The sequence below is a fragment of the Rhinolophus sinicus genome, linkage group LG14 (assembly GCF_036562045.2).
Source record: "Rhinolophus sinicus isolate RSC01 linkage group LG14, ASM3656204v1, whole genome shotgun sequence".
NCBI lineage: Eukaryota > Metazoa > Chordata > Mammalia > Chiroptera > Rhinolophidae > Rhinolophus > Rhinolophus sinicus.
This window is the reverse complement of record NC_133763.1, coordinates 41,030,153-41,051,450: the sequence shown is the minus strand read 5'-3', so window position 1 is coordinate 41,051,450 and position 21,298 is coordinate 41,030,153. Positions and strand designations below refer to the sequence as shown.

Sequence of the window (21,298 nt, the reverse complement as noted above, 5' to 3'; positions counted from 1 at the left end):
ATGTAATTGAATTCACACGAGTGACCTAAGGCAAGACTAGCAGAAGAACCGACTTGAACCAAGCTCAGATTGCATACTCATGATCAAATACATTCTTTTTAAACTACCAAATTTTGGGATGGTTTGTTATTGAGCAATAAATCACACTACAGGAATGGAATATTTTGTGTTCTCCCTGGAATTACAGTGCTGAAATGGTTGCAGTCCTCCTCTCCGTTCATCTGACTACTGTTATTGCATCGAATCCATTTCAAGTCCATCTCAGTCAAAGCTTGCTGCATGTGATTAAAGACAACATTGAATCTCCCTTTTAGTCCATAGGCCAATTATATTCTGGGTCATATTTCCCCAGTTTTCCCCCACATCTCAGCTTGAATTTTTAACTTCTTTAGGGTAAGGATTACTTAATATATTTCAGTTCAATGAAGCAAACAGTTTCTGAGCACTGAATGTGAGCAATGCACTGGGAACTATGCTAACCAAGGTCTTCAGAAGCACACATTTTGGGGGAAATGAGAATAACCATACATAGCTGTACATAAGACAGACCATGATAATTGCTAGAAAAGTGATACAAGGAGAGTTCAACTGTGCTCAGGGGCAATTTAGATTTATGCTGGGTCAATATATAAACAGAATTGAAATGGAAAGGTTCTTGAGCAGAGAGAATATCTTGAACAAAGGCAGAATTGGGAAATTGCCTGACCAGGTCAAAGCTCGTTAATATGGCATTTCAAGTTAGGCCCTAACTTAATGATTTTTTGGGGGAAGATTTCATATATATATTCCCCCATATAATATATATGTATACCATGTATAACAAAGTACATAAATTACAAGTAAAAGATCCATAATTTTCCCAAGATAGATATACAACGTGAAAACAGCATCCAGATTGGGAAGCAGAATATCACTAGTGTCTCGGAAGCATCCTTTTTGTAATCCCCTTTAATCACTACCACCCTCTAAAGTAGCCACCATTCTGCTCTCTAATATTATACGCAAGGTCTCAGTCAATCTTTGTTAAATAAGTATATCTTGCTTGTCTTATGCCTTTGTTGAAATGCTTTTGTTTCTTTTGTGGTCTCTTGGTTATCCTTTAAGGTATTTCATTTGGGACTCTTATTTTTCTTTTTTTTTAAACTAGTGTGACCCTGGTTTTTCATGCCTTTATTTATCCTTCTATTGCACCTTATTTACAACTCTTCTGTAATATATATTTAGCATAGCGTGATATATATTTTTTAAATAGCGCATTCATACATGCTGGTAAACTCCTTGGGGGAGTGTTGTTTTATTAATCTTTGGCTTCTCTCTTATCATTTAGCATAGTGGTTTGAATAGCAGACTTTGAAAAAAATTGTTTAAACTCTTGAATTGATGAGTATACTGTTTGAAGATTATAATGGGATATAAGGCAGAGAATCCAGCTTCCCCCGTTGAAGAAAAATTTGATTTCTAGGCTGAGGAATAGATCAGTAAATTCCACCCCATGGAGCTTGGAATACTAGGGGCCTTGGAGTCATTGCAAAACATTTGAGATTCTATATATGAATACTGGGCTTTGTCAATTGCTAAACAAATATGTCTCATAATACATGTACTATTTATAAAGGTACGCAGATGCAGCTATGGTTCATAAAATACAAATTAAAGATATGGCTGAATTTACAGTAGCTTTTTGACTTTACATGTTTTTCAACTAGGTGACACTAAAGTTGATTTTTTTATTAAACATAAAAAAGTTGTCCTCACATTTTAAAAGATGGTATCCTCAACTATTTGCTTGACACAAGAGAGGAATCAAAGATATTTTGAATGTGAGGAGTGACATGATTTAGAGTTTAGGGAGAATATGGAGTACTTAATTTTTCCTTTACAACATTAAGCAATGTGAGGTTGAAATGCTTAGTAAGCTTGTTTTAAATATGAAGGTGTGACAATTAAGTTCGCAAACTTACCACCGTGTGCTTACATTGGCAGCACTGTACAAACAGCTCGGTAAGGTTTCATAACTTTGGTGTATCAGTGTCTCACAGCTGTGTTTGTGTCGATGTGTGGCCGTATCTTGCTGAGTGGCGTTCATTATTGTGTGTTGTGTGCCGTCGCGAGAATGTCTGAGCTTGAATTAGAGCAACGAACAAACATTGAATTTCTTGTTCAACTTGGCAAGAGTGGAAGTGAAATTAGGGACATGTTAGTCCAAGTTTATGGGGATAATGCCATGAAGAAAACGGCACAAATGGATTAAATGTTTGTGTACAAATGGATTAAATGTTTTTCTGAGGGGAGAGAACCTGTCACTGATGAAGAGAGGTCAGGGTGGCTAGTAACAAGCAGAACTGAAGAAAACATTGCAAAAATGTGTCGAATTGTGCATCAAAATCGTCGGCTGACTGTGAGAAGCATAGCAGACCAAGTAAACATTGATAGAGAAACAGTTAGGAAAATCTTAACTGAAAATCTTGGCATGAGAAAGGTGTGTGCAAAAATGGTCCCGAAGGAGCTCACCGGTGAACAAAAACAAAGGAGAGTCAAAGTCTGCCAGACCTTGTAGAGAGGCTAGATGATGTTTTGGGCCATGTTATCACTGGTGATGAAACATGGGTGTACCAATACGACCCTGAAACAAAACGTCAAAGTGCATAATGGAAGTCAGCCAATTCTCCATGACCAAAAAAGTTCCGTCAGTCCAAATCAAGAGTCAAAATGATGTTGCTAACCTTTTTTGATATCAGAAGGATTATTCATTATGAATTTGTGCCAACTGGACAAACAGTTAATCAAGTTTACTATGTGGAAGTGCTGAAAAGGCTACATGAAAAAGTTAGACAAAAATGACCTGTACTTTTTGCCAACAATTCATGGCTCTTGCATTACAACAATGCACCAGTTTACATGGCACTGCCTGTGAGGGAGTGTTTAACCAGTAAACAAATAACTATATTGGGACACTCTCCTTATTCACCTTATCTGGCCCCCAGTGACATTTTTCTTTATCAGAAGATGAAGGACATCTTGATGACATTCAGGACATCAAGGGGTATATGACGACAGCTCTGATGGGCATCCCAGAAACAGTTCCAAAATTGCTTTGAAGGGTAGGTGGACTAGGCACTGGCATCAGTGCATAGCTTCCCAAAGGGAGTACTTACTTCAAAGGTGACCATAATGATATTCAGCATTGAGGTATGTAGCACTTTTTTCTAGGATGAGTTCGTGAACTTAATTGTCAGACCTCATATATTTGATTTGAGTTATTTAAGATAGGATATGGTTGTGTTAAAAAGGAGTTTGGTGTTGTATTATATTTTAAGTAGGTTGTTTTAAAAAACAACTTTCCTTATAAAACATTGAGTGGCCTTATTTTCATGCCGCTGAATCAGATATTCAGAATTAGCTTTTTAATTTCCAAGTAAGTACAATAATCAAGATCTGTTATAGATCTACAGACTCTTACTGGAAACCCTTGGGGCCATGTATGTTTAGAAATTAAGAATTTGGATTTTAGAAAAACAATACAGTGCATATATGGTAGATTATGTAATACTCCAAGTGGAGTCTGGGGCACCTGTGCAGTTGTATACAGTTGACCCTTGAACAACAGGAATGTTAGGGGTGCTGACCCCCATACAGTTAGAAAGCCCAGTATAACTTTTGAGTCCCCCAAAAGTTAACTATAGTCGGCCCTTCACATCCACAGATTCAGCCAACTGTGGATTGAAAACAATATTTTTGATCGTGTTTGGGTAACAAGTTGGGAATACGAAAATACTGGTTTCAATAAAAGGTTGGTTAAACCCAGGGAAATGAAACCCGCAGATGCGAAATCTGGGGACACAAAACCCCTGCCGTGTTTATTGGAAAAAATCTGCGTATAAGTAGACCTGTGCAGTTCTAACCCATGTTGTTCAAGGGTCAACTGTACACGAATATTCGTTCAGTGAAACAAATGAATAATAACACTAAATTAGACAAATAATTAAATAAAATTAACCTCACATCAAGTTAAGGCAGGTTTTACCACCAGATGAATTTTGGTGCCAAATTTATAAAACGTCTGTTAGTTTTTAGAGCTTTTTAGTCTTTGGGTTGTGAATATGGGATTATAGGCCTATAAAACACATGGGCTTTATAAGATTATTGTGTTCTAAATATATTTTGTTATCTTTTCAGATACTTTAACTTGACATTTGTTTTTCACTTTTTAAAGGAGTAATAGATACTTCAGAAATAATTGCTGCTTTGAAATCACTGGGTTTAAATATTTCTGAAGCTCAGGCAAAAAATATTCTGCAAAGGTCAGCCCTTATCCTTATTTTTAATAGTTTTAATTTTTGTTTAGAAACTAATTACTATAAATATAGCTCCTCCTTCCTTCCCTCCCTTTTATTCCAACATTGCTCAGCTACAGAGTTTCCATGAAGTTCACAGCCGTCCAGTAACTGCTTTGGTCAGACTGATGGAGTCATGCATAGATTAGTATTTGGCCAAAGATGCAAAGAGGTACCTATATAGGTTCTGGAGAGCCCTGCAAATTTTGCTGTGCACATTCCTGCCCCCTCCGCAGCCCTCAGCTCCTATCTCTGTTTATTCTGTCTATGAGACTTGCTCTCTGTTTAGGTTCCTACTTCTCTGTGCTACAGTTTGGAAAAGTGTCCCCAGACAAGAACCAGAGTGAATGGAGAGCTCACCTCCTGTGTTTTCCTTCTCTCAAGTATCATAACCACATTCTGCTTATAGTCCAGTGCCTGAAAACAGTTGCTTCATATACTGTGTTCAATTTCATAATTGTTTATAGTGGGAGGATACATTCTACACCCATTATTTTGTTTTAGCTGGAACTGGAAATCGTACTGATCTTGTTGGCAGAATGGAATTGGTTTTTAGAATTTCCATGTAGAAAAATGTAATTGAAAAAGCATTTCACTTAATTCTACCTTTTCTCAGACTTTAAAGAAACAGCTGATTATTTTATGATTCGAGTTGCTTAAAAGTTGAGTAAATCCTGAATTTTGCATGGTAAAAATGAGTCTTCTCTTTAAATTCATAAGTAAAAAATTATTTTAAAGTTGACTTAAATGCTATAAGTAGGGAGAAAAGGGTCAGAGGGAAATGCTATTAGAAGAGACAAAAGGTATAAGGTTAATCTTCAGTCAATTTCATTCATTCATTCATTCATTCATTCATTCATTCATTCAACAAACATTGAGTGCTCAGTGCTAGAGATATAAAGGTGACTTATAGTTTTCCTTATTAAAGATCAAAGGCAAGTATGAGAGAAAAACATAGAAGTAAATAGTTAAAAAGCAATACAAAATAAATTCCGTTAGAGGGGCATTCTACAAAATATCTTATCAGTACTCCTCAAAACTGTCAAAATTATAAAAAACAAGGAAGGTCTGAGAAACTGTCATAGCCAAGAAGAATCTAAGGAGACATCACGATTAGTTGGAATATAGTATCTCAGATGGGATCCTAAAGCAACAAAATGACATTAGTTAAAAAAAGTAAAAAAAACCCAAAAAACTAAGGAACCCTGAATAAAGTATGAACTTTAGTTAATAATAATGTATCAATATTGGTTCATTAATTGTAACAAATGTACCATATTCAGATGTTACCATTAGGGGAAACTGGCTGTGCAGATATATGGGAACTCTCTGTATTCTATTCTCAGTTTTTCTAACAAAAGTCTATTAAATTATGAAAATACCGCAATATACATGAAGCCCAAAGGAGCGGCTTCTACGATAAATATGTAAGAAACATTTAATTAATTTTTATAATTGTGCTAACTTTATTATAAATGTTATAAGCACTATATATTTTTTTGATTTCAGCATTGATACAGATGGAACAATGACAATAGACTGGGATGAATGGAAGTACTACTTTTTACTTCATCCTGCAAGAAGTATTGAAGATATTGCTGGTTTCTGGAAGCGTTATACTGTAAGATTACTTTGTATTTTACTCTATTTTTATGTTGCCATAAATTTTATAGCTATTATTGTGACCACATAATCACTATAATACTTCCAGCCTCAGTGGCTAAAGTAGTAGTATTCTCTCCTAGATAGTATTCTACTAATTTAACAAGGAGTGTTAGTATTACATATACAAACACAGCTACCACAATTTCTTTGCTAAAACCTAGACCTTAAAATAGATACCCATCTGCAGAAAGGGTCTACTTTGTGCTGAGAATAAAGAACTCTGATATAGTTCACTGTCCTAGAAACGTAGAAAAATAATGCACTTTTCTTTTTTCACAGATATGATGTACTCACTTGGGCCTTCTGTCATAGGAAAGTCAAATAATAAGATTCAAAATTTTAGAATCAGAAAGGATGAAATATGAAATCTACCTCTTTTTATTGACTTAAAAGGTGTGAGGAACAAGTGAGATTTTGCAATTAGGGACCTTTTTTGTGTGTGTCTTTTTTAGATTGCAGATGCAGGGTTTAAGTTAATCATTTGTTCATGGTATAGTATTTGCATCTATGCTCATGACTTCTTGCCCCCTCTTCATAGATAATATAGGGGAAGATTAAGAGCATAGGCTCTGGAGTCAGACTGCCTAGGTTTGAATCCCACATGCCACACACTGTGCCTCAATTTTCTCAGTTATGTACTGGGGATAATAATAGTAATAGTTTTGAGAATTTAATTATTATATTAGTGTATTTAGAAAAGGGCTGAGCAGGTAACATGTATGTTCAATAAATGTTATTATGATAGGCACTTATTCTAATGTTTCATCTGTGTTCTTGAATATGCATATATTCTTAGAAATCATACACTACTGTTTCATGTGTGTGTTTTTAATTTACACAGATAGTATTGTGCTAAAGGCCACATTTGATTATCTTGTGTGTTCACTCAGCATTATGATTTTAAGATTTGTCCTTGTTGTTATGTGTTCATCTAGTTTATTGCTTCTAACTACGTAGTACTACATAGTAACTATGCATTTAACACATCTTCTTTATCCATTCTCCTAGCAATAGATATCTAAGTTTTCTCCAACTCTCCACCCACAATAATGCTTTTCTCTTATGTACCTTAAAAAATGTTGCCTGGATTTTTTAAAGTCAAAAGGAGTATCTTGTAAATCTTACTAGGGTATCCAGTTTTAATTTTATGAAATAGTGTGTAGTTATGTTATTTCCTAGAACGGCTTGCTATACCAGTTTACTCCCACCAGCAATGCATGGAGGTTCCTATTTCTCTCTATACTTGTATTATTTTTACTTGGTATAATCCAATTTTCTAATATTTGCCATTCTGTTGGGCATAAAATGGTATCTTGTTGGCTCAATGTATATTTCATTGATTCCTAGTGCATTTTAAACATCTCTTCATAGAAACATTAGATATTCACATGTTCTTTTCTATGAATTGTCTGTTTATATTTTAGTCTTTTTTTTGCAAATTTATTGAGATGTAATTGACATATAACATTGTGTAAGTTAAGGCGAACATGATATTTGATACGCTTAGATATTGTGAAATGATTACCATGGTAGGGTTAGTTATCACCTCCATCACTTCACATAATTTCTATTCCTATTTCTATTGTGTGGTAAGAACATTTAAGATTTACACTCGTAGCAAGTTTTAAGTATACAATACAGTAGTTAACTGTAATCTCTATGCTGTACATGAGATCCCCGAACTTACTCATCTAACTGGAAGTTTGTCCCCTTTGACCAATATCTCCCCATTTCCCCACCTCCTAGCCTCTGGAAACTGCCATTCTACTCTGTTTCTACAAATTTGGCTTTTTTAGATTCTACATGTAAGTAATATCATACAGTATTTGTTGTTTTCTGTCTGACTTATTTCACTTAGCGTAATACCCTCAAGATCCATCCATGTTGTTGCAAATGGCAGGATTTCCTTCTTTCTCATGGCTGAATAATAAACCATTGTGTGTGTGTGTGTATGTATACATATATGTATATGTATATGTACAAGTGTATACATATGTATCTATCTATCTAATTTATCTACCACATCTTCTTTATCCATTCATCCATAGAAAGACACTTAGGTTGTTTTCATATTTTGGCTATTGTGAATAATGCTGCAATGAACATGGAGGTACAGATATCTCTTTGAGATCACAATTTCATTGCCTTGGCTATATGCCAAGAATTGGAGTTGATGGATCATATGATAGTTGTGCAATAGTTCTTATATATGATAGATTTTGAAGAAGCTCATACTGATTTCCGTGGTGGCTGTACCAATTTAAATTCTCACCAACAGTGTACAAGGGTTCACTTTTCTTCTCATCCTTGCCAACACTTGTTATCTCTTGTATTTTTTAGGTATTAGCCATTCTAATAGGTGTGATGTGATAACTCATTGTGGCTTTGATTTGCAGTTCCCTAATGATTAGTGATGTGGACCATCTTTTCCTATATATGTCGGGCATTTGTCTGTCTTCCTTGGAGAAATGTCTGTTTAGTTCTTTTGCCCAGTTCTTCTTTGGATTGTTTTTTTTTCTTTTTGTTATTCAGTCGTTTGAGTTCTTATATATTTTGGTTAACATCCCCTTCTCAGATATATGATATGTAGATATTTTCTTCCATTTCATAGGTTGCCTTTGCATATTCCTGATTGTTTCTTTTGCTGTGCAGAAGCTTTTCAGTTTGATATAGTCTTACTTATTAATTTTTGATTTTGTTACTTATGCTTTTGGTGTCATATCCAAAAAATCATTGCCAAGACCAGTGTTAAGAAGCTTTTTCATTATGTTTTCTTCTAGGAGTTTTATAGTTTTAGATTTTATGTTTAAATCTTTAATCTATTTTGAGTTAATTCTTGTGAGTGATGTGAGATAGGGTTCAATTTCATTCTGTTGCATGTGATTGTCCAATTTCCCCAGCACCATTTATTGAAGAGACTATAGTTTTCCATTGAATATTTTGGCTCCCTTGTCAAATATTAGTTGGTTATATATGTGAGGATTTATTTCTTGGTTCTTGATTCTGTTCCATTAGTTTATGTGTCTGCTTTTATGCCAATACCATACTGTTTTGATTACTATAACTTTGTAATATAGTTTGAAAGCAGGAAGTGTGAAGCCTCTAGTTTGGTTCTTCTGTCTGAGGATTGCTTTGGCTATTCAGGGTTTGAAGTGCATTTTAGGATTTATTTTTTTCTATTTTTGTGAAAAATGTCTTTGGAATTTTGGTAGGGATTGCACTGAAGCTATTAATGGCTTTGGGTAGTATGGACATTTTAACAATATTAATTCTTCTAATCCATGAGCATGGCATAGCTTTCTATTTACTTGGGTCTTCTTCAATTTCTTTCATCAATGTGAATTGACTTCACATTAAATCTATATCTGAATGCATTATTAAAAATCATTTGGCCTAGTAAAAGTGCTAAGAGAATTGTCAATCTTCATTAACATGAGATGAGATATGGAAAAAAATCTTTAGGTTTTTGGTCTTTGTAAAAAGTTATACTTTTAGTTTATCAAGTGTTATACTGTATTGTCTAACTGTTTTTCTTTGTTTTGTTTTGTTTTGTTTTACACTTTACCAGATAATTGACATAGGAGAGAGTATAGCTATTCCAGATGAATTTACTGAACAAGAAAAGCATTCTGGGGATTGGTGGAGGCGTTTGGTAGCAGGAGGAATAGCGGGTGCAGTTGCTAGGACGTGCACAGCACCTTTTGACCGCTTGAAACTCATGATGCAGGTAGTTACCCCTTAAGCAGTAAAGTAACATGTAAAATCCTTGATAATTTTCAAAAGAAATATTTTGGCACATTTCATACTACTTCTCATTAAAGTTCTAAATTTTTCTGAAAATATAAATTTTCTGATTTTCAATATTAAAATATTTCTTTTCTTAAAGATGCTCATATACTATTTAAATGAATTTTTATTTGAAATAGTAATGGAACCATTCTATTAGAAGGTTTGTTCAGAAATATAACTAAATCTATTAAAGAAATGATAAGACACCATTAGTCTAATTTATTGGTTATCTTTAAGCCCTGATACCAAAGTAATAGCATGGTTCTCATCTATTATTTAAGTACTAAGGATATTACTAAGAATTGGAGAATAAATCACGTAGAGTGTATTATTGACTAATACCTCATTAAAGGTTGTGTTGCCTAATTTCCTTTATTTTACTGAGTAATGAATTGTCAATAATAGTTATAAAATAGTGCATGCTTTAATATGTTAAGTAGCATATTAAAAGTTAATATTTGCTGAATACTTTCTTTGCAAGGATACAAAAATTAATAATCCACAATCTGGTGAATTTAAATTTGTAATTAAATTTACATGGTGTTTTATTGTCTTCCTTTTTTAAATTAAAGTTTATTGGGGTGACAATTGTTAATAAAGTTACATAGGTTTCAAGTGTACAATTTTGTAATACATCATCTATATATTACGTTGTGTGTTCACCATCCAGAGTCAGTTCTCCTTCCATCACCATATACCATGTTTCCCCGAAAATAAGACCTAGCTGGACCATCAGCTCTAATGTGTCTTTTGGAGCAAAAATTAATATAAGACCCAGTCTTATTATAATATAATATAATATAATATAATATAATATAATATAATATAATATAATATAATATAATATAATATAATATAATATAATATAATATAATACAATATAATACCCGGTCTTAAAATATAATACCTGTTCTTATATTATATAAGACCGATATAAGACCGATATATTAAAAAACCGATATATTAAAAACATAACATACTATAATACTGAGTCTTATATAATATAAGACTGGGTATAATATAATATAATATAATATAATATAATATAATATAATATAATATAATATAATACTGGGTCTTATATTAATTTTTGCTCCAAAAGACGCATTAGAGCTGATGGTCTGGCTAGGTCTTATTTTCGGGGAAACACAATATTTGATACCTTTTACCCTCTTCTACCACCCTCTGACCCCCTTACCCTTTGGTAACCCCTAAACTATTGTCTGTGTCTATGAGTTTTTGTTTCTTCAGTTGTTTTTTTTGTTCCTTTGTTGTTTTCAGTTTTATATGCCACATATTAGTGAAATCATATGGTTCTCGACTTTTTCCGTGTGACTTATTTCGCTTAGCATAATAATCTCAAGATCCAACCATGTTGTCACAAATGGCACTAGACATATGAAAAAATGCTCAACATCACTAATCATCAGAGAAAGGCAAATAAAAACCACAATGAGATATCAACTCTTTAGGTTTTTTAATAACATTGGGGAAATTTTGTAATGAATTATGAATAGTTTTTCTGGTTTTTGATTGATGTGTGATTTATTTGTTAGTTAGAAAATCTTATTTATTTATTTTTTTAAATTTTTATTAAATTTATTGGGGTGACATTGATTAGTAAAATTATAAAGGTATTTCAAGTATACAATTCTATAATACATAATCTATATATTGCATTATGTGTTTGTCACCCAGAGTCGGTTTTCCTTCGATCAGTTAAATAATTTTTTATTTTTGAGTTATAGTTGGCATACAACATTATATTAGTTTTAGGTGTACAACATAGTAATTAGACATTTATATTACTTACAAAGTGATCCCCCTGATAAATCTAGTACCCATCTGACACCATACATAATTATTACAATATTATTGATTATATTTCCTATGTTATACTTTACATTCCTATGACTGTTTTATAATTAACAATTCAGTATTTCTTAATCCCTTCCTTGTTTTCACCCATCCCCTCCACCGACAACCATAAAAATGTTTCCTGTATCTATGAGTTTGTTTCTCTTTTGTTCATTTATTTTGTTTTTTAGATTTTACATATAGGCAAAATCACATGATATCTGTCCTTCTTTGTCCAACCCACCCCATCAGCATAATACCCTCCAGGTCTATCCATGCCACTGCACATGGCAAAACCCCATTCCTTCCCATGGCTGAGCAATATTCCATTGTATATATGTACCACCTCTTTCCCATCCATTCATCCATTGATGGACACTCAGGCCACCTCCACATCCCAGCCACTGTAAATAATGCTGCAATGAACACATGGATGCACATGTCTTTTCACTTTAGTGTTTTGGGTTTCTTTGGGTAAATGAGTAGAAGTAGAATTACCAGGTCCTTCTTTGTCTCTTGTTATAGCCTTTGTTTTAAAGTCCATTTTGTTTGGTATAAGTATGGCTATGCAAGCTTTCTTCTTCTTTTATTTTAAATTTCCATTTTCATGAAATATCTTTTTCCATTACTTACCTTAAGTCTGTGTGTCTTTCATTCTAAAGAGAATCTCCTGTACAGCATATGTACAGGTCTTGTTTTCATATCCACTCAGCCACCCTATGTGTTTTTATTGGAGCATTTAGTCAATTTGACTTAAAGTAATTATTAATAGATATGTAGTTGTCATTTTATTATTTATATTTTTGATCTTTTTTCTTCTTAAAGAAAGTCCCTTTAACATTTCTTGTAATACTGGTTTGGTGGTGATGGACTCCTTTAGGTTCTTCTTGTCTGGGAAACTCTATCTGACCTTCAGTTCTAAATGACAGCCTTGAAGGATAGAGTAATCTTGGTTTTAGGTTGTTGCTTTTCATCATTTTAAAAATTTTGTGCCAATCCCTCTGGTCTGCAAAGTTTCTGTTGAGAAATCAAGTTACAGTCTTATTGGAGCTCCCTTGTAGGTAACAAACTGCGTTTCTCTTACTGCTTTTAATATTCTCTCTGTCTTTAAACTTCGGCATTTTAATTATGATATGTCTTGGTGTGGATCTCTTTGGGTTCATCTTGTTTTGGACTCTCTGCACTTTTTTTTTTAAACATTTATTTCTTACTTTATTGGGAACACTTTTTTTTTCTTTTAAGATTTTTTTTTTTTTTAATCGGGGAAGGGGAACAGGACTTTATTGGGGAACAGTATGTACTTTCAGGACTTTTTTTTTTTTTCCAACTCAAGTTGTCCTTTCAATCTTAGTTGTGGAGGGTGCCGTTCAGCCTCAAGTTGTTGTCCTTTCAGTCTTAGTTGTGGAGGATGCAGCTCAGCTCCAGGTCCAGTTGCCATTAGTAGTTTCAGGGGGCGCAGCCCACCATCCCTTGCGGGAGTCAAACCGGCAACCTTATGGTTGAGAGGACGCGCTCCAACCAACTGAGCCATCCGGGAGGCAGCTCAGCTCAAGGTGCTGTGTTCAATCTTAGTTGCAGGGGGCAGAGCCCACCATCCCTTGTGGGACTCGAGGAATTGAACTGACAACCTTGTGGTTGAGAGCCCACTGGCCCATGTGGGAATCGAACCAGCAGCCTTCGGTGTTAGGAGCATGGAGCTCTAACTACCTGAGCCACCGGGCCGGCCCTCTCTACACTTTTTAGGCTTGTATATCTATTTCCTTTTCCAGATTAGGGAAGTTTTCCATCATTATTTCTTCAAATAGGTTTTCAAGTCCTTGCTCACTCTCTTCTCCTTCTGGTACACCTATGATGCAAAGGTTGTTATGCTTAATGTTGTCCTGGAGGCCCCTTAAACTCCCCTCATTTTTTTTTTTTTTGATTATTTTTTCTTTTTACAGTTCTGATTGGGTGTTTTCTGCTACCTTATCTTCTAAATCACTGATCGATCCTCTGCTTCATCTAATCTACTGTTATTGTAGTCTTTACTTCTGACTGGTTCTTTTTTATGTTTTCTATCTCTATTTTTATGTTTCCTGTCTCTTTGTTGAAGTTCTGTCTGAGATTGTTGATCACCTTTATAATGAGTGTTTGGAACTTTGCATGTGGTAGATTGCTTGCCTTTTCTTTCTTTCTTTCTTTCTTTCTTTCTTTCTTTCTTTCTTTCTTTCTTTCTTTCTTTCTTCCTTTTTGTCTCTTTCTGGAGTTTTCTTCTGTTCTTTCATTTGGGACATGTTTCTTTGTCTCCTCATTTGGCTGCCTCCTTGTGTAGGGCTGCTATGTCTCCCATTCTTGGTAGAGTGGCCTTATGTAGTAGGTATCCTGTGGGCCCAGTAGCTTAGTCTCTCTGGTCACCTGAGCCAGGTGCTCCAGGTGTGTCCCCTGTGTGTGCCCTCCTGTTGTAGCTGAGCCTTGGCTGTTTGCACATCATTGGGAGGGATTGATCCTCAGGCTGATTGGTTGTGAGGACTGGCTGTGACTACAGTGAAGGAGCTGTTGTGCAGGGGCTGACCCTACAGAGCTGGATCCACTTTAGCAGGGCTCTGGTGCCTGCCCAGTGTGCGCTTTTGATGTGTCTTCTGTGGAGGTGGTTGGCTGGTGCTCTGGTGTGGTCTGAAGCTGGCCACCGGGTGTTTTGGTTCTGGGCCTCTTGGGAGGTGCTGTGGTGCAGGCCAAGGTCGGCTGCTGCCTGTGCCCTGCCTGGGGCCACTTGGTATGAGCTACAAAGTGATATGCAGATTGTTGCCACTTGTGCTGGGCTTGAAGACACTTGGGAGAGCCTAAGCTGTGAACTGAGGCCATCTGCTGCTAGTGGGGCTGCTTAGCAAGGGGTATGGGGCATGCCAAGGCCAGATGTTCTTGTTTTGGTTTTGTGAATCTTTGAGAGATTTTAGGAAAGCCTGAAACATGAGCCAAGATAGGCCGTTTGTATCAAAAGCCACTGGAAATGGCTTGGGTGGGCTGGCTAGTTGGGTGGGGTGGGCTTTCAGGGAATCATCAGGGTGAAGTGGACTAATCGTTTTAGCCAGGTTGATGGAGACTCAGATATGGTGCCTCCTTGTGTCTGCACATTCGATGGGGGGAGGGTTCAACAAAGGAACCATGGCTTCTTCCAGCCCTTGTGTCTGGGAGAAAGCTGCCCCTCCAGTCCTCATCTTGAAGCCAGACTATTCAGTTCCTCTTCATATGTCCCTGGCACCTTTTAAGCTGCTACCCCAGTGGTGGAGCTCAGAGTGAGTAAGTTTATTAGCAAGTAAGTCTTTGTGCAGGCCCTTTACGAGGAGCACCTGTCTCACTATGTCCCAATCTCTGCTGGTTTTCATATCCAGAAGTTTTGGGGACATCTCTTCCCAGCAGTGGGACCCTGGGCTGGGGAGCCTGGTGTGGGGATGGGACCCCCTTGCTTTTCAAGGGGGATTTCTGCAGCCAAAATATCCCTCCCTATTTGTAACTGCCACACACGGGTGTGGGACCACCCCTCTTACCAGTCTCAAGGTAGCTTCTCTGTATATCCTTAGTTACAGGACTTCTGTTCAGCTAGACTTGAGGCAGTTCTCAGTGATGATTGTTTTGTAGTTTAGTTGTAATTTTGAAGTGGTCATGGGAGGCAGTGAGCACAGTATTTACATACTCCACCATCTTGACTGCTGTTTCTAGAAAATCTTATTTTTGACTGACTCAGATTTAGAGGTAAGAGCTCTCAGAGGGGATAACTTTCATCTCTTAGCCATCTGTTCCTGGTGTTTTTCTTTGTCTTCCTTCATTCTCTTGGACTAAAGTTTAGCCCATTCTGCATCCTCTTTATTATCATTATTTTTAACTGGGGAATATTGGGGAACAGTGTTTTTCTCCAGGATCCATCAGCTCCAAGTCTTTGTCCTTCAATCTAGTTGTGGAGGGCGCAGCTCAACTCCAAATCCAGTCACCGTTTTCAATCTTTAGTTGCAGGGAGCGCAGCCCACCATCCCATGCAGGATTTGAATTGGCAACCTTGTTGTTGAGAGCTCGTGCTCTAACCAACTGAGCCATCTAGCCACCTCTCTGTCAGCTCAGCAGCAGCTCATTGTCTTTAATCTAGTTGTGGAGGGCACAGCTCACTGTCCCATGTGGGAACTGAACCAGCAACCCTGTTGTTCAGAGCTTGCACTCTAACCAACTGAGCCATCTGGCTGCCCCTTAATTTTTTTAGTATGCTGTTTTTTTCAGAGCAATAGCTGATATTTGTGTTGTGGGACATGTGCAGCAGCAAGATGATGAACTTGGAGACTTTGGGTTTTGGTTTTGTACCTTATTTGTTCAGGGTCTTTTTTACAACACACTGGTGGACATCATCCTCTTTAGAGTGATTGAAAAGTTTGCAAATTCTGCTAGCTATTTTGGGCTTCAGACACTGAGGCACAGTAGTATCAGTTCAGGAATATTGCCCCATGTTTTTTTTTTTTTTTAACAGTGAACAAGTTGTGAATGCTAATTGGCATTCACAAAGCAACCCTGAGCAGAGTTGTGCTTTCTTTCTCCATTTCTCCTTGGTCTATGACAGGAATGCCCCTTACTCAGTAACATATAGACATGTCCATTGGTCAAGACACTCTGCTTCATGGGGAAACCATTTTGTTGTTCCTACCATTGATTTGGGCTACATAATCCCTCCATTCTTCACCCAGAGCATCAGCAGCAACTTCTGTGGCCATACATTTCTTAAGAAAAAAAAGGAATTTGTATTTATCATCCACTTCAGTGAGTTTCTAGAAGTGAGTGGCCGGGAGGAAGATTTTCAACTTCATCTTGAAGCAGCTGACCACCTCCAAGCTGCCACAAAAAAGAGCTAAATAGTTATTATTATACAATGTGAGTTAATTGTGTAATAACTGTAATTTTACATAATTAAGAACTATTTAGCTTATTTATTCTTCTGCATCATTCAAAAAAAGATTTGAGTCATCTCCATAAAGAACTAAACTTATATAGGTATGTCATTTTGGGAAAATAATAATAAAGGCTTTGTTCATGCATGCCACATATCTTTATTTAGGGCCCATTATGCAGTAGGTACTTAATAGGCATTGGGGGTTATGGTAGTAAGTTAGACATTGCTACCCTTACAGAATTTACAGTTTATCAGGAAAATAGATAATTAGGCCAGTGATAATAAAATGTGATGTAAGTGCTGTATGTCTTGACAGAGGACACATATACTACCAGGAAACACCAAGAAGGAGTAAATATCATTTCCCCTCCACCTGTTATTTCTCACATAAATATATGTGATATCTTGGTTAATGCATTCTATGGAAATAAGGACCTTTTCATTTAATGAGGCAAGCGTAGGGGACATACTTTGAATGGCATAAGATAATAAGACAAATAACCCACCAACTTTCTGCATGTTTGATTACATATCTAACCTATATTCTGTTTAGTTGGTGCCTAAATTCAATTAGCTGTTAGGAAAGAGCAGGAATTGAAAGATCTCTTTTGCAGATAGAAATAAAAAACCTAGCATCCTTGGTGACTGGACGTGTCAGGAAAAAAAAAAGAGGTGTAAAGGAAAGATTTATAGACAAAGTACAGATCTACAAAGAGATGGAGACATACAAGGAGATGGGAAAAATGGGAAAGGGACCCAGAGGAGAACTAAAGAAAGAAGATATATTAATGTGTGCCCATAATATGCTAGGTGCTGGATGAAAAAACATATTTCTTATACTCCAGAACCTTATGAAGATAAAAACAACATATCTGTGTGATGATGATGATACTATTGAAAATAATAATTGTGAATTATGAGTGCTTGCTATGTGCCAGATAGACAGGTATATATGGGTATTGTAGGAATATAGGGTAGGCATGATCAGTTCTCCCAGGGGATGGAAATAGGTCAGTGGATTAGGGAGAGTGAAAAAGTATGGAACAAATAGGGGGTTATTTCCAGAAAGAGTGAAAAAAGAGAAAGGAATAAGGAGGCTGGATAGAGAGGATTAAGAAGAAGAAGGGAGATAGAAAGATAGAAAAGGAAAATAGAGAAGAGATAGAAAGACAAAAAGAAGGAATATGATAAATGAAAAATGGGTTAGAAATGGGAGAGAAGAATAATATAATGAGAGGCAAGAGGAAGGAGAGTCTCTGCCTTTCTTATGCCATTCTGGATTGGCTCTCCTGGCTTTCGTGTATACATATATTTGACAATAAAGTGGGTTCATTAGAACTTGTCCTCTTCATTGATGGAGGTGTTACTTTGTGAGCTTCACACAACTAGAGAAGAACATGTGTTGTGTGGTAGAGGTAGTTTACTGTTGTTTAAGAGCAGGTCTCTTTACAGTCAGAAAGTCCTGGGTTTGAATTCTGGCTTTGCTGCTTACTTTATAACTGGGCAAGTTATTTGAGCTCTCCCAGTTGGGTGTATAAAGTGGAGATTATAATACCAGGGTTATTTTAAGATTTAAATAAGATTTTATAAAGTGCTTAGCATAATGCCTACCATGTAGTCAGTACTCAAAAAAATGAAAGCTATCATTTTTGTAGAGAAATAAGATTAAAAAAATAGCACTGTTACTATTTTTATCAAAGGCACATTAAACTTTCTGCAGTTCCTGTTTTGGTATTTTAAAAATTGTATTTTCTAAATAAAATTAATATATGCCTACAAAGAAATCTTTGGAAAATAGAAAAGTAGAAAGTAGAAAAGTTATCTATTCTCTAACCACCCAAAATCATCATTATTAACACTTTAGTGTATTGTATTCTTGTTTTTGTTTATATATTTTTTTACATAGTAGTGCTTCCTTCACGAATAGTTTATATTGTTTATTGTTTTATGAGTAACAGTATAACATGAGAATGTATTCATGTTACCTCAAATATTCTTCAAATATTTAAATATTTGTATATTTTTCAAATATAGTTTTTAATGACTATGTAGTATTTCAAGTGAATATGGCATAATTTATTTTATCATTTTTCCCCTATTGTTGGGTATATAGGGTGGTTTTTAAAACTCTTTTAAAGCTATTTTAAAGTGATTATTCATAATAGTTCATAATGATGAATACCATGGTTTATGAATCATTTCTCATATTTAGAATTATTTATTTAGAAAGAATTCCTAGAAGTTTAAGTAATAATAGGAACATCTTTAAGGCTGTATGTATATATTGTTAAATTATTTTACAGACTACAGGAGGTGAGAATGCCCATTTTGCCTTGCACTTCCATTGTTATTCTCTTATAAATAGGAGGATATTTTATTAGTTTTAATTTTCACTTTCTTAAAAAAATAACATTTTTCTTATAAAATAATGCATTAAAATGTGAAAATATGGAAAAGTATAAAGGAAAACATTAAAATGATACACAATCCTTGTGTGTTAGTTTGCCAAGGATGCTGTAACAATATACCACAAACTGAGTGGCTTAAACAACAGAAAGTTGTTGTCTCTCAGTTGTGGAGGCCAGAAGTCTGAGATCAGGGTGTCAGTAGGGGTGGTTCCTTCTGAGGGCTGTAGGGGAAGGTTCTGCTCCAGGCCTCTCTCCTGGGCTTGTATATGCCATCTTCCCTCTATGTCTCTTTACATGATCTTCCCTCTGTACATGTCTCTGAGTCCAAATTTCCGCTTTTTTGTAAGGACACCAGTCAGATTAGGTTTTAGGGCCCACCTTAATGACCTTACTTTAACTTGACTACCTCTGTAAAGACCCTATTTCCAAATATGGTACATTCTGAGGTAATGGGGATTAGGAAGTCAACACATGAATTTTGGGGCACACAATTCAACCCATACCACCTCACTCCCCAGAAATATCCACTATTGAAAGTTTGATGTACTTTTATCCATTCCATTTTCAGTGCACATCTCAGTGCACTCTTTAATTATCTTAAAATATTCTGGCAGCAATACCACATCCGGTACACGCAAAAATTCCCTGGTAATTAAGTTATTCCTGTTTTCTTTAACTTATTCTTCTTTAATTAAAGTATGTATTTGGGGACAACAACAAAAAAAATATATCAGTTTTATATCTTTCTAAAGGAAAATTTCAATGGTGTTAAAGATCATAAATTATACATATATGTATCATTATTTTATTAGCAATAATAATATCAATGCCACACTACCAAAAAATAAATGAATTACTTTTCATTTTTAGGTCCATAGTTTGAAGTCCGGAAGAATGAGATTAATTGGTGGGTTTGAGCAGATGGTAAAAGAAGGAGGAATTCGTTCTCTTTGGCGAGGAAATGGTGCAAATGTTTTTAAGATTGCACCTGAGGCAGCCATCAAGATCGGGGCCTATGAACAGGTAAAGTGCTATTGTCTGTGGAATTTTATAACAAAGATAAGGTTTTAAATTTAATTTTGAAAAATTTAGGCTTTCATTGGAGAGAATATTGGTGTGTGTGTAAACAATAGATGTCAATTTAAATATAAGTGGCTTTGTTTATTCTCATTTGTTTATTTTTTCTGTTTTCATATTACTTTTGTTTATAAGAGGTGTTCCATGGATTATACTACATTATCGTAACTGATGTCTGTTAGCAGTTCTTTTAATTTCAATGTTACAGTGAAAGAAGCCCAAACATTTCAATTTAGTTTTCCTCTGAGCAATTAGAATGTTTTATTTAAAATTTGTTAATCTGATTAGGATTTTAGTTTTGCTTAAATAATTCCCTTTGAGATAAGATGTATTTATTTTCAAATAGTATAAGTTATTAGCATCACATAAGAGTCCAAGAGTGCTCTCTGTTTCAAGTTTTCCATTTTCACTGTAAATCTTATAGTAATTTTTTTATAGTAATTTTTAAAAAACATTTTTATAGCATATAGCATTAAATTGCTTGTTTTGTAGAACCTTGATCCACAAAGTCAGAAGACCTCAAAATTTTAAGACTATATAAAAGATTAATAACATTTTTTCTCAACTCAGACAGTTGAGATGGATGAATAGGAAACTAGACTTAGTTGTAAAGCGTATCTTAAAAACATACATCTTTTACTTAAATGGGGACTTGTTTACTTACTCAACAAATGTTGCTTTTATGAACAAATGTTTCTTGAGCACCTAATATGTTCTGTACTTTGTTCTGGGTGCTGGGGATGTAGCAACAAACAAAACAGAAAAAAGAATAAAAGCATTTGTGGAATTTATATTAGTATAAAGTTAGAGGAGACAATAAACAAGTAAAACATATAGTGTACCAGATGAAACAGAAAACGTAGGATAGAAATTGGAGGTAGTAGGAATCAACAACTCTTTCAAGGAGTTTTGCTATGAAGAGGAGAGGGAGCGGTAACTGGAGGGGGATGCCGGATCAAGACAGTCTTCTAAAACTGGAGGAAGCAACAGCATGTTTATATGCTTAGGAGGATGATCCAATAGAGAGAAGCATGGATGACTGGAAAGAGGGGAGGTATGGTCGTGCAAGGAGAGTCTCCCTGAGTCTCTGCGTGGGTGAGAAGAGATGGGAAGTAGTGCTCATGGCAGTGGTTGGCCTTGGCTGGGCACTTCATCCATAGGGGAAGCGCTACGAAATGGGCACTAATGCAGGCAGGTTTGTGGAAGATTTCTTCCTAGTGCTTTAATTTCTTCAGTGAAACAGGAAGCAAGGCCATGTTGGA

At 35.6% G+C, this 21,298-nt stretch overlaps 1 protein-coding gene across 2 annotated transcripts in view; it reads left to right on the top strand.

Moving 5' to 3' along the window:
• The window catches only part of LOC109455135 (mitochondrial adenyl nucleotide antiporter SLC25A24), a 31,503-nt gene extending 11,538 nt beyond the window's left edge, over positions 1 to 19,965 (top strand). The window contains exons 3-4 of one of the 2 annotated variants that reach the window (XM_074318898.1): positions 5,844 to 5,955; positions 19,830 to 19,965. In XM_074318898.1, coding sequence (XP_074174999.1) covers positions 5,844 to 5,866 — 23 coding nt within the window. In that variant the 3' untranslated portion in view covers positions 5,867 to 5,955; positions 19,830 to 19,965. Of the gene's footprint in view, positions 1 to 5,843; positions 5,956 to 9,567; positions 9,721 to 19,829 lie in introns of those variants that run through there. The other variant, XM_074318899.1, reaches the window with a different exon arrangement.
• The last annotated feature ends 1,333 nt before the right edge of the window (positions 19,966 to 21,298 follow it).